Here is a 14,223-nt window from a genome sequence, read left to right as displayed (position 1 = left end):
ATTTGGTGTTCTATGTGCTTCTTATACCTTGATAGGCATTTCCTTCTTTAGGTTAGGGAAATTTTCTTCTGTGATTTTCTTAAAAATATTTTCTGCACCTTTAATCTGGGTTTCTTTTTCTTCTATTCCTATTATTTGTAGGTTTGGTCCTTTCATAGTGCCAGGATTTTTGGTAGATTTAACATTTTCTGCGACTGAAATATATCTATTTTTTCCTACTGTGTTTTCAGTACCCAGATTATCTCTTCCATCTCTTGTATTCTTCTGGTGAGGTTTTCCTGCAAGGTTTCTATTTGAGTTTGTATATTTCTCATTTCCAGATTTCCCTCAGTTTGGTTTTTTCTTTATTCTGTTTCCATCTCCAGGTCTTGATTTGTTCTATTTATTGTCTTCTACTGTTTGCTTATTTTGCATAGATTTCTTTTTTTAACGAGACTAATGCTTTTTTTTCTTTACTAGTTTTGAAGAAATACAATTTTAGTTTGCATAGATTTCTTAAAGATGTTTATTCATTTCTTTTTTAAGGAGTTTTATCATATTTGTTAATGCTATTTTTCAGGCCTTCTTGTGCTTTAGCAATGTTGCAATGCCCAGGGCCTATTGTGGTAGGGGTACTGGAATCTAATGGAGACATATTGTCCTCAGTGTTAGTGATTATGTTTTTAATTGATGTTTAGGCATCTGAGTTTGACAATGATTGTACTTCTAGGTACAGATAACTGGTTTTGTCTTTGTTGGTAGGTGTTTGTTCCTTAGGTTTTGTTGACCTGGTTCCTAGATAAGTGTGGTGCCTGTGTGTTGCGTGGTAGTTAATTCTTTTGGGATTCTGAAAGTGTGACCACTTGGGGTTCCAGATAAAATGTGTTCTCAGGTATTGGGACCTGACAATTAGGAATGGGAATGTTCTCATTGCTGGGGTACCAAGCGGGTACACGGGAGGAAAGCAGGGTGTTCCACCAAGACCTACTTAGGCCTCTGGAAATGGGAACAGAGAGTGAGGAGAGGTCACAAATATAGTCTTCTACAGAGTGGGGGATGAGATTGGGGGCTTGGTTTGGATTCATGGAGTGAGGGGTTCTCCATTTACATTTACCCTTCCTGCTTCCTGGGCTAGTCTATTGTCTTCTTAGTGACTGACATTCTGACTAGGATTAGGTGGGATTTCATCTTAGGCTTGATGTACAGTTTTCTGGTAGCTAGTGAGGTTAAACATTTCTCCATATGCTTCTTAGCGATTTGTGTTCCGTTTTTGAGATCTGTTTTATTTTACTAGCCCATGCTGACTTTTTGTTTTGTTTCTTTCTTTTCTTTGTATATTTTGAAGTTACTGTATTTCTTCCATATAAAATACTTTGTTTTCTTGTCAAGCAGGTTGTTAATGTGGATAAGAAATCAGCTTAAGAAGTATCATTTTTTTTTCTTTTCTCAGTCTCTTTTTTTTCTTTTATATTCTGTGTGTATGGGCATTTAGAACTGGAGTTACAGGCTGCTGTATGACGCTATGTGAGAATCAAGCCTTAGTCCTGGAATAGTAACCTGTGCTCTTAGCTCCTGAGTCCTCTCAAGCCTCCAAGTTTTCTTTAGATGATATTTTTTTATAAAATTTAATTCATTATGCCTTTCATTTGGATCTTTTTCAACTTCTTGTATTTGAAAGTTTAAATTTATGCAATGAGAACTAACAAAAGATGAAAGGTATCAAGATCAAAATAAAAATGAAACTCACAGGAAATTGTTAAATATATAGAAATTTGCAAAAACAAAATACCACATTTTCAGTAGAATTACTAATCAAGAGGAAGTTCAAGTTATTTCTAAGAGAACATAATTTAAAATATTGTCATATTTTGATCTGTTGTTAATAGAATCAATCACGACATTTTAGGTTTTAAATATAGCATAGATAACATTTACTGTGATTTAATTATAGGGTAATTTTCTGTTGAAAGCAATTTTTCCCTGTCACAGGCCCCTTTTCTAGCTTCCTGGCATTTACCCTCCCTCACTCCCACATAGTTTCACTTACATAAAAACCGAAAAGCTCAGCTACACACATGAGGAGAACACATACTTTTTGTCTTTCTAAGCCTGGGTTACCTCACTTAGTGTAATGCTTTCCAGTTCTGTGAATTATCCAGTAAATTGCATAATTTTATTTTTCTCTAGCTGAACAAAATGCACTGGGTATATGTGTAGCAAATTTCCCTGTGCATTCATCTGTTGATGGACATAAAGGCTGATTCCATTTAGAGCAGTGTTCAACATGGATGTGGAGGTGTCTATTGTAGGATACAGGACCTTTGGAAGATGCTTGGGAGTTGTGTAGGTAGGCTTTATTGAAGTTGTGTTTCTAGCTTATTGAGAAACCTCCAAACTGATTTCTGCATGGCTTTACAGTTTATATCCCCAACAGTGGTGAGGAAGTATTTTTTCCTCACATCTTCTCCAGCATCTGTTGCCATATATGCTCTTGAGATAGCTATTTTGACTGGGATAAGATAGAATATTGGAATAGTTTTAATTAGTATTTTTCTGATGTATAAGGATGTCGAACATTTTAAAACTATATATTGACTATTTTAGTTTCTTTTCTTGGTTTAGCTCATCCTATTTTTTAAATTGGGTTTTATTGTTTAGTTTTCTGAGTTCTTCCTGTGTTGTCATTGATAAGAAACCCTACCCCCCACCCCCCACATCTGTAGGTGCCTCTTCATGTGATTAGCAGTTTATTTTGCTGTACAGAAGCATTTTAATTTCAAGAGGTCCCATTTGTTAATATTTGGCCTTATTTACTACTGCAGGAGTTCTATGAACTTCTTGCCTGTACCTATATCTTGAAATGTTTTCCCTATTTTTTCCTGTTCTAGTTTCAGAGATTTAGATTGAATGTTAAAAAGTTTTTGATCCATTTGAAGTTAATGTTTGGCAGAGCGAAAGATACAGGTCTACATTCAGTCTTCTATATGTCTCTATCCAGTTTTCCAGTGAGAATTTTTGGCATCTTTTTTGAAAATTAGGTAGCTGTAGCTGCATGGGTCTATGCCCTTGATCTGTATGTCTGCTTTTTGCCAGCACTATGATGTTTTCATCACTTTATCTCTATAGTACAACTTTAAATCAGGTGTAGTAATATCTTCAGTTTTACTGGGGTGAGTGTGTGTGTGTGTGTGTGTGTGTGTGTGAGTGTGTGTATGTATATATTGTATGCACGAGTCCATATGCCGTGTGTATGCATGGAGGCAGAGGAGTGTGGTGTCTGTTTAGTGCTACTGCCTTGAGACAGGTCCTGTGAACCAGGAGCATGTCCCTGCAGTGAGGGTGTCAGCAGCAAGCTCACACTGCAGTGAGGGTGTCAGCAGCAAGCCCACAGAGTGTGCCGATCTCTGCTCCCCAGTGCTGGCGTTACAGGGACCTATAGCCATGTCTGATATCTTACATGAGTGCTGGGCACTCAAACCCAGGTCCTCATGCTTGCAGAAGTAGTGCTGATACCCACTGAGCCACTGCTGCCTAAAGAGCTGTCTGTAACCACTAAGCCACCCCTACTTAACTGAGCAATCTCTACCCACTGAGCCAGTGCTCAGGTTGGGTTTGCTATGTGATGTCTTTTTGTGCGGAAGCTGAATTTTTGTGTGGAAGTGAATTTTGAGATCATTTTCTCTCAGTCTATGGAGATTAATGTTCATTGCACTGTATCTGTAGATTGCTTTTGGTGAGGTGATCATTTTTACAAAACTGATTTTCTCAAGTCAGTCAGATTTTAAAACTCACTTTTTGTGAGTGTCCACTTTGGAAGTATTGGTGAAAAATGTATAGGAACCCTACAATCCAGACATACCAATACCATATACATTGTTAGTGAGGGGCGTGAGCTTATTCTTATTGATTTTGATTCAAAATACCTTTATCTGTACATTAAAGGTTAAGGGTTCACAGATCAGGTTTATATATGACATTCACTCATTTAAAGTCCTTGGAGAATTTTGTGACACATGGTAAGCTCTCGAAGGAAAGCCGTGCTGTTGTGGCATGTGATCCTGTGATCCTCAGGAGCTTCTTTATAAGAAAGACCACAGGCCAAAAAAAAAAAAAAAGGAAGGAAGAAAGAAAAGAAGAAAGAAAGAAAGAAAGAAAGAAAGAAAGAAAGAAAGAAAGAAAGAAGGGAGGGAGGGAGGGAGGGAGGGAGGGAGGGAGGGAGCGAGGGAGAAGGAGAAGCAGCAGGCAGGGCATTGTGCCCTACCTACTGTCCAGGCTTCCTGGCAAGCTCATGCCACTGTTTCAGTATGACATTATTTCCTGATAGCTGTTGACTGTGTGCTTTAGGCTTTCCTAGAATACAGTACCAAAGCCTGCATCTCTGCCTGGTCTCAGTAGACAGTGGGAAAGAGGGGAGACCCAGCTAGTCCTCTGTTGACTTGGTTCTCTAGATCTCCCATCCTTGGTTCATCTGCAATGATTAACCAAGGACTCAGAACAGACTGTTAATGTAGAGGCCCATTGATTGGAGCGACTCTGGGAGTCAAGAAGGAGACAGTGACATCTGCTCACTTTCTTGCAGTTATCTTTTCTGCCCTTGGCAGGCCATGAGGTGTTTGTAGGCTCCATGGCCAACCTCACTGGTAGATGTGATAACACTGATGCTCTTGGTTTTTGCTGGTCCAACCCATATGCTACTCAGTTCACCCTTCTTTTGGAACTGTGTTATATTCCAGGATTTTTTTTTTTTTTTTTTTTTTTTTGCCTATGACAGGTTCACTTTCCTCCTGAGAGTGTTTGATTCTTGTTTTCAGAATTGGGGCCTCCCCTTCCTAATTCCACTCCTTCACCAATCCTCCATTAGAAGCCCAGGCTCGTTTTCACTGACTTCAGTTTTTAGAAACACTGGGAAGTAGCAAGTTTTGTTTTTCTTATAGTTTATAATTATGATTCACTTGCTAAAATTAGAGTAAATTTTGTTGTCTTTAAGACAGAGGTTTAGAAGTATGAAAGGTAGAGTCACATCTTGGAGCCTGCTCCTTGGAGATCAGAAGTAGCAGTATGCACTTCAGGTAGGACCTGAGCAAGTCTATGTTGCAAAATCTTTTCAGGTGATTTTGATGTGTCCTGTTCCTTTAAAATATGTCTACAGTGTGTACATATGTGCTTTCATCCTGCTTCCTTTCCGAGAAAGCCAGCTATGACTAGAAATCACCTGTACATAATCAGCTATGTAATCACCATCACAGATATATGATAGTGAGTTTTGTCCTACCTGGGATTAGCTGCCCAAGCTGCCCAGAAATGCATTCTCTGGGTTCAGAGATGTATATATTTCATGTTATACAAATGTAACTGACTGAACAGAAATGTCCTTGCCAGTGGTATTGTCACACCATCCGTAATGTGATAAAATAATACTGGTATGTGTTAAGTATTGGTGTCATTGAATTTAGGAAATTCATTTTCATATATATTAGGATTCATGATTCTTTTCCCTTTAGGATACTATTCTAGATTGTGTGTGTGTGTGTGTGTGTGTGTGTGTGTGTGTGTGTGTGTGTCGGGGTAGGGCTGCTCTTTAGAGCAAAGAAGAAAAAAATTGAGACAAAATCTTACACCTTATCCCATACTAGAATCACATGATAAAACTCATGGTGTAGCCCAGGCTGGCCTCAGGTTTGTGGCAGTTGTCCTACCTCAACATCCTGAGAATTGAGAGTGCAAGCGTGAGCTGGCAGTTCTTTAGCAATTTTCTAACAGTTATTTTTTCTTCTTTTGCTGGGGAAGGGGCAGGTGTATTCTGTTGCTTTGGTGGTTCATAGTTTTTGTTGCTGAAGGTCTAATAAAGTTATACATCCAAGCTTCTTGTCTCTGATAGGCTCATTAGTATTTTCTTTCCTTTCTCTGCCATGGAGGTGTATAATGGTAGTATGCAAATTGGCCTTGTTTCTAAAATTTTGCATTTCACATAATTCACACAATTTGTTCCTGATCCTTTTCTAAAGATGAGGAACAAAGTCATCTGTCCTATACACCTCCTTCCTAAGTATGAGATCACACACTTAAAAGTGCTGAGGTAAAGTGAACAGGACAGGTAGACAGGCAACCAAAGGCATTTAGATTTCATTATTTTTTATGTTACCCAGACAAAAAATATCCCTGAACGAAACAGTTTAAGGAAGGCAGGATTTGTATGGCCAACAGTTTGAGGGTTCAGACATCATGGCGGGGAAGTCATGTAGCAGGAACTCAGGGGGTTGTTCCCATCATTTCCATAATCAGGAATCAGAAATGGGTGCTGGACCTTGAATACAACCCACAGAAGCATGGCCTCCTTCAGATCCATGCCCAGAGGGCTTTTCATTCTAGAGCCTGTCATTCTACCTGCCATCATTAACCATTGCAGCTATCTAATTCCATATACAGATAGCATCATTGTGTATAAAGGAAGAATCTAAGGAGTCCATACACAGAGGAATGTTGGAATAGAAAAGTTAGCAAGGTTATAGAATACAAGATATGAAAACCATTTGTATTTTTATATATTAGCATTAACCATCTGAAATGAAATTAGGATAATAACTCCACTTGTGATAGTATCAAAAGAAAAGATAACTTAGGACAAACGTCAGCAAAAGAGTGAGGGCACATACTGAAAAGTACAGGATGTGGAGATTTGATTAAATGATAGACTAATATGATGGTGGCAGTATCTTTTAAGTGGACTATGGGGTATAATCCACACTCTATCAACATCCCATGTGGGTTCCTTCATCTTGTCTCCTTCCCCTACTCTGCTCTAGAAAATTACTGATTGTAAGAATTATTTTGAAAATGCTATGGACCCATAGTAGCCAGTATATCCTAAAAGGGAAATACAAATGGGAAACTGTCATGCCCATATTGGAAACTATCATATCTGTTAGACACGAAGTACTTACATAAAGATAAGCATATAGCCAAGAGAAATATGATTGACAGTCCAAAACTAAACCTTTGTATCTATGGCTAGTTGATTTCCAATAGAAGTACTAATGTAGTTGATGGTGAAAGAGTAGTCTTATAAGAATTAGTAGTAGAACAGCTGGATAGCCACACAAAGAACCAAGCTGAATTCTTTCATGACGGGCTGACCAGGCTAGGAAGGTGCGTCAAGTGCAGGCAGCAGCTGGAGCAAACTAACACTGCTTTTGGGGCTAGCAGTGGGATTTGTGAATAGCTGTGCCAGTGTGACCCAAGACACGCAGAAAAGGAAGCTCCAGCAGTGCAGCTGACAGTGCTACTAAGAAGGCCAAAGGGGACATTGAGCAATGGCCGATGAACAGAAGTCTGTGTGGCGTGTATTCAGAAGCTGAACACTTTGTCCCAGACTGGATTGTAACATGATATTTGGGCACCATATTAACCGATGTACTGTAAAGAATGCTCCCCATTAAATCCTGATTGATCAGTAAATGGCTGGGACTTATGACTGGGCAGAAAGGCTAGGAAGGCTGAGCATAGAATCAAGTGAGGGGTCTGGAGAGAGATCACAGGGGAGGAAAGAGAAATGAGAGAGAGGCTGTCGTCAGACAGGATAGACCCAGAGCACATAGCCAAAAGATCACCCTGAGGACAGGCTGATGGAGCAGAAGCAGCCTGGGAAACACCCATTTGTCAAGGGACTAACGTTAGTGTGAGTTTTAACAGGTAGAAGGACTAGAATAATAGCTCAAAACCTGCCCAGAATAGTGCTTACAGCTTATTAATAATAAATTGTAGTGTTTCTGTGTCATTTACTCAGAATCTACAAAACCAAAAGTGGGATAGAAACTCAGCAGACATTTAGGAGTAAGTAAGGGGGGGGGGGCTTGTAGCAACCCTCCAAGAAAAGTAATTTCATACGATAGGTCTGGTTAGTTCACACATTGTTTTAAGGCAGTTTGAGTTGAGCTGTGGAGAGTCAAGTGGTAGTAGGATGTGAGGAAGTTTCTGTGATATATAGTAAAAAGATTACTCATTGTTTTTATGGTTAGGCAGTTGTGGAGCCTAGATGTTGTAGGGCCATTGAAATGTAACATGTTTATAATTAGGAGGAATACATGGGTTTGTAGCTAAAGTGACATAATGGAATAAAGGACATAGGATTGTCAGATTAATTTGGAATGAGAACTGTACCTAATAACTGTATGACACTCTCATTCAAATTCATTCTCTCTCCCTCCCTCCCCCCTGTGTGTGTGTGTGTGTGTGTGTGTGTGTGTGTGTTCCAGAGGACAACCTTGGTTGTCATTCCTCAGGTGCTATATACCTTCCATATGGGTCTTTCATTGGCCTGGAACTCCCCAAGTAGGTTAGGTTAACTAGAAAGCAAGCCCTAGGGATCTCCGTGCTGGGATTACAAGCACTTGCCTTGTTTTAAAATTCGGGTTACAGAGATCAAATTCACATTCTCAGGATTGTATAGTAAGCACTTTACCTACTGAGTCTATCTTCGTAGTCTGACTGTGACTACAGTATTGTAGGAGTATTGTACTTGATGTGTATTTGTTCACTAATTGTATGGCTGGTGCCTGTGGAGGCCAGAAGAGGGCATTGCATCCCCTGTGACTGGAGTTACAAGTGGTTGTGAGCTGCTCTGTGGGAAAAAAATCTAAGGAATCCATACACAGAAGAATGTTGGAATGGAAAAGTCAGTTGTAGGTTACAAGATAACAAAACCATTTGTATTCTCATATAGTAGTCATAACCACCTCTGGAGTAGTAGTCAGCGCTCTTAACTGCTAGGCCATCTCTCCAGCCCATCCACTCCTTGCCCTGATATTTAAGTTGTGTTTGTATACAGTGCTTTTTAGCAGGGTATTTAAAGAAATGCTGTGTCAATGGCTAAAGGACCTGTTCTTTCCAGTGACCTATTTAATATAGCCCTTTGGTTTTACGGGGGAAAGGCTAGAATAAAAGATTACTCCGAGTGCAATTCATTCAGCGCTCTGTTTACAGTGTGCTGAATCTAGGTCATCAGAACAAGACTATGACTGTTTAAGAAGGGTTTTTGCTTTGTCATGGGCAGAGTGACCTAAATAGCACTCTGTTTCCATTTATTTATTTGTTTGTTTAATTTTTGAGTCAGAATCTCACTGTATAGTTTAGGCTGGCCTTGAACTCACTATATAGCTAGCCTATTTTGGCCTCACTCTCCTGATATGATCCCAGCTTTCCTAGTGCTAGAATTATAGGGTATGTCTGTATGCCCATCTTGGAAGAATTTCCCTGTAGCTTATCAGGAGATACATATGTAGCTTTTAAACATGACATATTATCAGATTTCACAATAGATTATAAATGTGTTGAAACTTCATGTAGATATCGTGCAAGTCACCAGTTGGTAGTTTACTTCAAAAGCAAAATAAAATTGTACCTCTACTCTACAGTCCAGTTGGTTATGTAATGCACAGAGTAAGAAAATGGATCAGCATGTCCCACCTGGGGGTTATCTTGTGTTCTTCAGCGATTTGATTCTACCTGAGAGATACACGTAGAAGCTGGGACTTTATGCAGTCATTGTTAGTATCTGAATGTCTCCCTGCAGTAAGTGTACTCACTGTTCTGCTGGAGAGCTTTTCCTTTTCCCTGCTCTGAGTAGTTGTGGGTATTTGTGTGCATGTCCATATGACAGACAGGGTCTCCTTAGTCTGAGTGTTGCCAGTTTTTGACAATGCATTATATGCATTTTTGTAGTTTTTTATTTTTATTTATTTTGTGTTTTAGGGAGTAATACAAATTGAAGGGGGAAAAAGTAAAACTAAATAATAAAGAATTTTTCTCTGCTTTTTTTGTTCTGCTATCTAAAATACTTTTTGTTTTATAGGGATTTGTCTTGGCTGTTACGATTGCACGTGAAGCGATTGATGAATTTCGACGTTTTCAGCGAGACAAGGAAATGAATTCACAATTATATAGCAAGCTTACAGTAAGAGGTTAGCAAGGACTTAATTTTCCCAGCATTTGCTTAGTATTAGCATGTTAGAGTTCACCTAGAACAGGAAGCATGTTCACTCTGTTCTTGCACACATGTTTGTATATGGATCTGATTTTCTCACTGTACATAATGCTAGAATTTTATGATTTTCTCTCTTTCATAATGCTAGAGTTTTATTTATTTGTATGTGTATTTATTTGTATTTGTATTTATGTGTATGTGTATGCATATGTATATTTTCACAGTTACACATAAACACACGTATGTATACACTGACACAAAGCTGTATGAAGTGCTCTGTTAGAATGCTGTAATAGATTGGAAAGAACCCAGCTGCACGTACCCTGTGATGCACAGTAGCACTGTGAAGTGTGTCTTATATTCAACACAAGCAGATAGGTCAGGGTGCATAGCATGGCATTAAGCATCTGCAATCAGTGCAGTCATTTGACGTGGCCCCAGGTGCATACATACATAGTGCTCCTTACCCCATCCATGCCATTAGCTCCCACTTAGCAAATACTTACAGAACTCATTTCCTCACTTTTTAGTCTGTAGTTTATCAGGAAGAGAATGGGTCAGACTGTTAGAGGCTCTGACAGTAGAAGAACCTGAGGATTGAATAGGATGGGTCACATTGAACTCTTAGGTGTGAGTTTCCTGAAAGAAACAAAAAATTCACTGGTTCCCTTCATTTTTTTTTTATTTCCTTTTCTTCCACTGAAGTCCAGGGTGGCCTCTATTTTACTTTTTCTGTCTCTGGTTTTGCCTCCTGTGGACATTTCCCGTGAGTGGACTTATGCACTATGGCCATCTCCTGTCACTGGCGTCATCCTTTTCGCATGTTTTCAGGCTCATACACATTACAGCATGAAGTGGTATTTTTTTTGTTGACAAGTAAATTCTGCAGCACTACACCACACATGTTTATAGGCTCAGCACTGGGTGGGCATTAGGGTCGTTGGTATTCTCTTACTGTTGGGACTAACATTCCCATGAATACTTGTATACCAACCTTTTCATAAATGTTGTTTCATTTCTCTTGGATATTGTCCAGTGGGAAGGGTTAGGAGATGAGTCTGTTGAGCACTCTGAAAGAAGCACCATCCTGGTTCTTGATTGGCTGCATCATTGGGCATCGTTGCCAGCAGTGTACATAGGTTCTGATTTTGCTGAGTCTTCGGCAGTGCTTGTCAGTGTCTTCCATGTCTGTTGTATGCCTTGTGTTTTATTTGCATTTGCTAGTGATTATTGAGACTGGGTGTGCTGTGTGCTCTTTGGCCATTTGCATATTTCTGTTGGATGCTGTATATTCAGATCCTTCAACTACTTTTTAACTGAGCCCTTGACTGTCTGTTGCTGAGTTGTAAGTGTCCTTTATCTACCTTAGGGAAGTCCTTTGTCAGATTTATGAGTGCACACAGTTTCTCTCATTTTGAAGGCTCACATTTTCACTTTCTTAATGCATAAGCATTTGTTTGGTCTAATTCATTTACTTTTTCTTCTTGCTTGTGCTTTTGGTGTTATAGTAAAAAAATATTTGGCCAACTCCAATGATTTTTCTTTTCTTCTAGCAGCTATAGTTTACACTCTGAATTTAAGTCGGATCCATTTTCCTGTATAATGTGTTACATAGGTCCACATTTGTTTGTATAAATATCAGGTTGCCTGGTACCATTCTCTGAAAAGACTGCTCTCCTTACTATACTTTTAAATTATTAAACGTAGGCTGGGGAGATGGCTCAGTCAATAAAGTGCTTGTTGCATAAGCATGAGGATTTGAGTTAGGATTCTCAGCACCCTTGTAGAAAGCTGGGTGCTGTGCTTAACCTCTGTAAGGCCAGTGTTTGGCCAGGGTGTATGTTTGGGAGCGGAGACAGATTCCTGGTGCTCACTGGCCACAGTCGAGCCTCATAAGTGAGCTCCGAGTTTAGTTAGAGATACTGCCTCAAAAACTAAGATGGAGAGTGTCAGAGGAAGGTTCCTGACGTTGACCTCTGACTTCCATCTCTGTGTGCACATACATGTGAACACATGGGGAGTAGAAAGGAAGGCAAGATTTACTTTTAAGTAAAAGAATGCTCAAAGACCAGGTAAATTAGGTTTGACTTTACATTGTTATTTTGAGAATAGTTTATAGATTCTAGCTTATTTTGAATTTAGGTTTACTTTGGTATTTGTGATTAAGCAGAGATTGATGTTTTGTGCATTGGTGATTGGAGTGGTGATATCAGTGGAAATTAATAAGCATGCTAATCAGTCAGTACAGCATGCAGAGCAAAAAGCTACATGTGTCTGTCTGTCCTTTAACAGAAAGTTTTATTTGCTAGGCAATGGTGGCACACCAGAGAGTCAGAAGCAGGCAGATCTCTGTGTTTGAGGTCAGCTTGGTCTACAAATTTTCAAGACAGCCAGGCTACATATAGAAGCCTTGTCTTGAATAATTATGGATGGATTGATAGATAATAATGTGTGAAAGTGTGTGTGTGTGTGTGTGTGTGTGTGTTTGTATATATGTATGTTTGTATGTATGTATGTAGTGTGTGTGTGTGTGTGTGTGTGTGTGTGTGTGTGTGTGTGTATTTTCANGTGTGTGTGTGTGTGTGTGTGTGTGTGTGTGTGTGTGTGTATTTTCAATGCCTTCTTCTGGCCTCCACTAGTGAACACACGTGCATGTGTTTCCAGCAGCATTCCTGACTTTGCTTACTGCAGAGTGTGAGTGTTGTGTATGTCAAACCCAGGCTGCAGTCAAGTAAAGGAAGCAGCTTGAGCATGGGCTGTCTGTCTGTCTGGGAGGGCTTTGAGTCCCTACTCTGGTGAGTTTGAACTTTGGGTATTGTTCATCCACAACCCTTTACTGTTTGCCAGTTTTCTTGTGAAACCTACATTCAGAGTTGATCCACTGTTTGAAAAGGCCTGACATATTTGACTTTTGTAATCAAGCACGTAGGCTTCTTATTTTGTAATTCTGTGACTGGTAGTGTGTTCTCTGTGATTTACTCTTCACTGTTCTCTGCAGGCACTTACTTCACGTGCATCCAGGCATTAAAATTTATTCATATATATACATATATATGAATTATATTCATATATATACATATATAATGTATGTGTATGTATCTGTATATACATATATGTATATTCTCTTTCTCTCTCTCACACACACACACACATACACATTCACTCATGCAGTCACTCACTCATTCATTTATTTATTCATATCCTCTTTCCTTCCCTTTCTCTCTTCCTGTCCTTCTCTCTCTCTCTTTCTTCTTTGTCTCTCTTCCTGTCTCCCCTCCCTGTCTTCCTGTCTCCCTTTCTCCTCCCCCTCTCTCCCTCCTTCCCTCCTTCCCTCCTTCCTCCTCTCTCTTTCTTCCACCCTGCTTCTTCAAATTATAGTTTACTTAAGGTGATGAAACATGCAAGGGGAAGCCTCTCAGAGAATTGAATTAAATGGTATTTATGAAACAAAGAAGAGTACTTAAAGTGTACTTTAAGTGGTATTAGTGTGGTCTATAGGTGTTGTTTTGCGTCCTCTGACATTAAAAGGGCATTCATCTGAGATCTCTCTAGCTCAAAGTCAAATGGTTTAACAAAAAACGGTCTTGAAGCTCCGGAAAAGTAACCTGTTAGTGGCCTAGCCCATATGTCAGAAGTGCTGCCTCTGGTACAGCTAGTAGGAAGAATTCTGCACTTCCAGAACTAATGATTTCTTATCTAGTTATAATCAGGTCACCAAGGAATAATACATCATTCCACAGTCAGAGAAATAAAAGGCACCAAGGATTGGTTAGGGTAAATGAGACTGGCCAGCTGTGTGTAGTTTGTAATTATCAAATTGGAATTCTGCCCTCCCATGGATACTTGAAAACAGAAATCTTCATTTTTTTGTTTGTTTGTTGTGAAACAGGGTTTTATTATATAGACTTAGATGGTCTGGAACTTGCTGTGTAGACAATATTGACCTTGAACTCACAGAGATAACCCTTACTCTGTCTCCCAAGTATTATAATTGTAGAAATGTGCCACTACATGGGGCCAGAAGTCTTCATTTTTCTTCATGTTAATTTTTAGGACATATGTACTGTCCTTTGCTTTGGCTTAGGCATCTGGTCTTTTCTGGTGTTTTATTGCTACTGTCTTGGACCCAGGTATAGGCTCTACCACTGAGCCACACTGAATCAAACCACCAATTCATTTTAAACTTAGTGGCAGGGTCTGCCCTAACTCTCCCTACATCCTCTCTTCTACTATCATCTCAGACCCTTGTGTTCTGCTCATGTCAT

At 39.4% G+C, this 14,223-nt stretch overlaps 1 protein-coding gene across 3 annotated transcripts in view; it reads left to right on the top strand.

Moving 5' to 3' along the window:
* The window catches only part of Atp9b (ATPase phospholipid transporting 9B (putative)), a 207,808-nt gene that overhangs the window by 41,273 nt on the left and 152,312 nt on the right, over positions 1 to 14,223 (top strand). For all 3 annotated transcript variants that reach the window (XM_029546803.1, XM_021214520.2, XM_021214521.1), the window contains exon 5: positions 9,827 to 9,935. In XM_029546803.1, the coding sequence (XP_029402663.1) occupies positions 9,827 to 9,935 (109 nt within the window). The remainder of the gene's footprint in view (positions 1 to 9,826; positions 9,936 to 14,223) is intronic.

The sequence above is a fragment of the Mus pahari genome, chromosome 15 (assembly GCF_900095145.1).
Source record: "Mus pahari chromosome 15, PAHARI_EIJ_v1.1, whole genome shotgun sequence".
In the NCBI taxonomy this organism is placed as follows: domain Eukaryota; kingdom Metazoa; phylum Chordata; class Mammalia; order Rodentia; family Muridae; genus Mus; species Mus pahari.
This window is presented reverse-complemented; position numbering and strand designations above follow the sequence as displayed.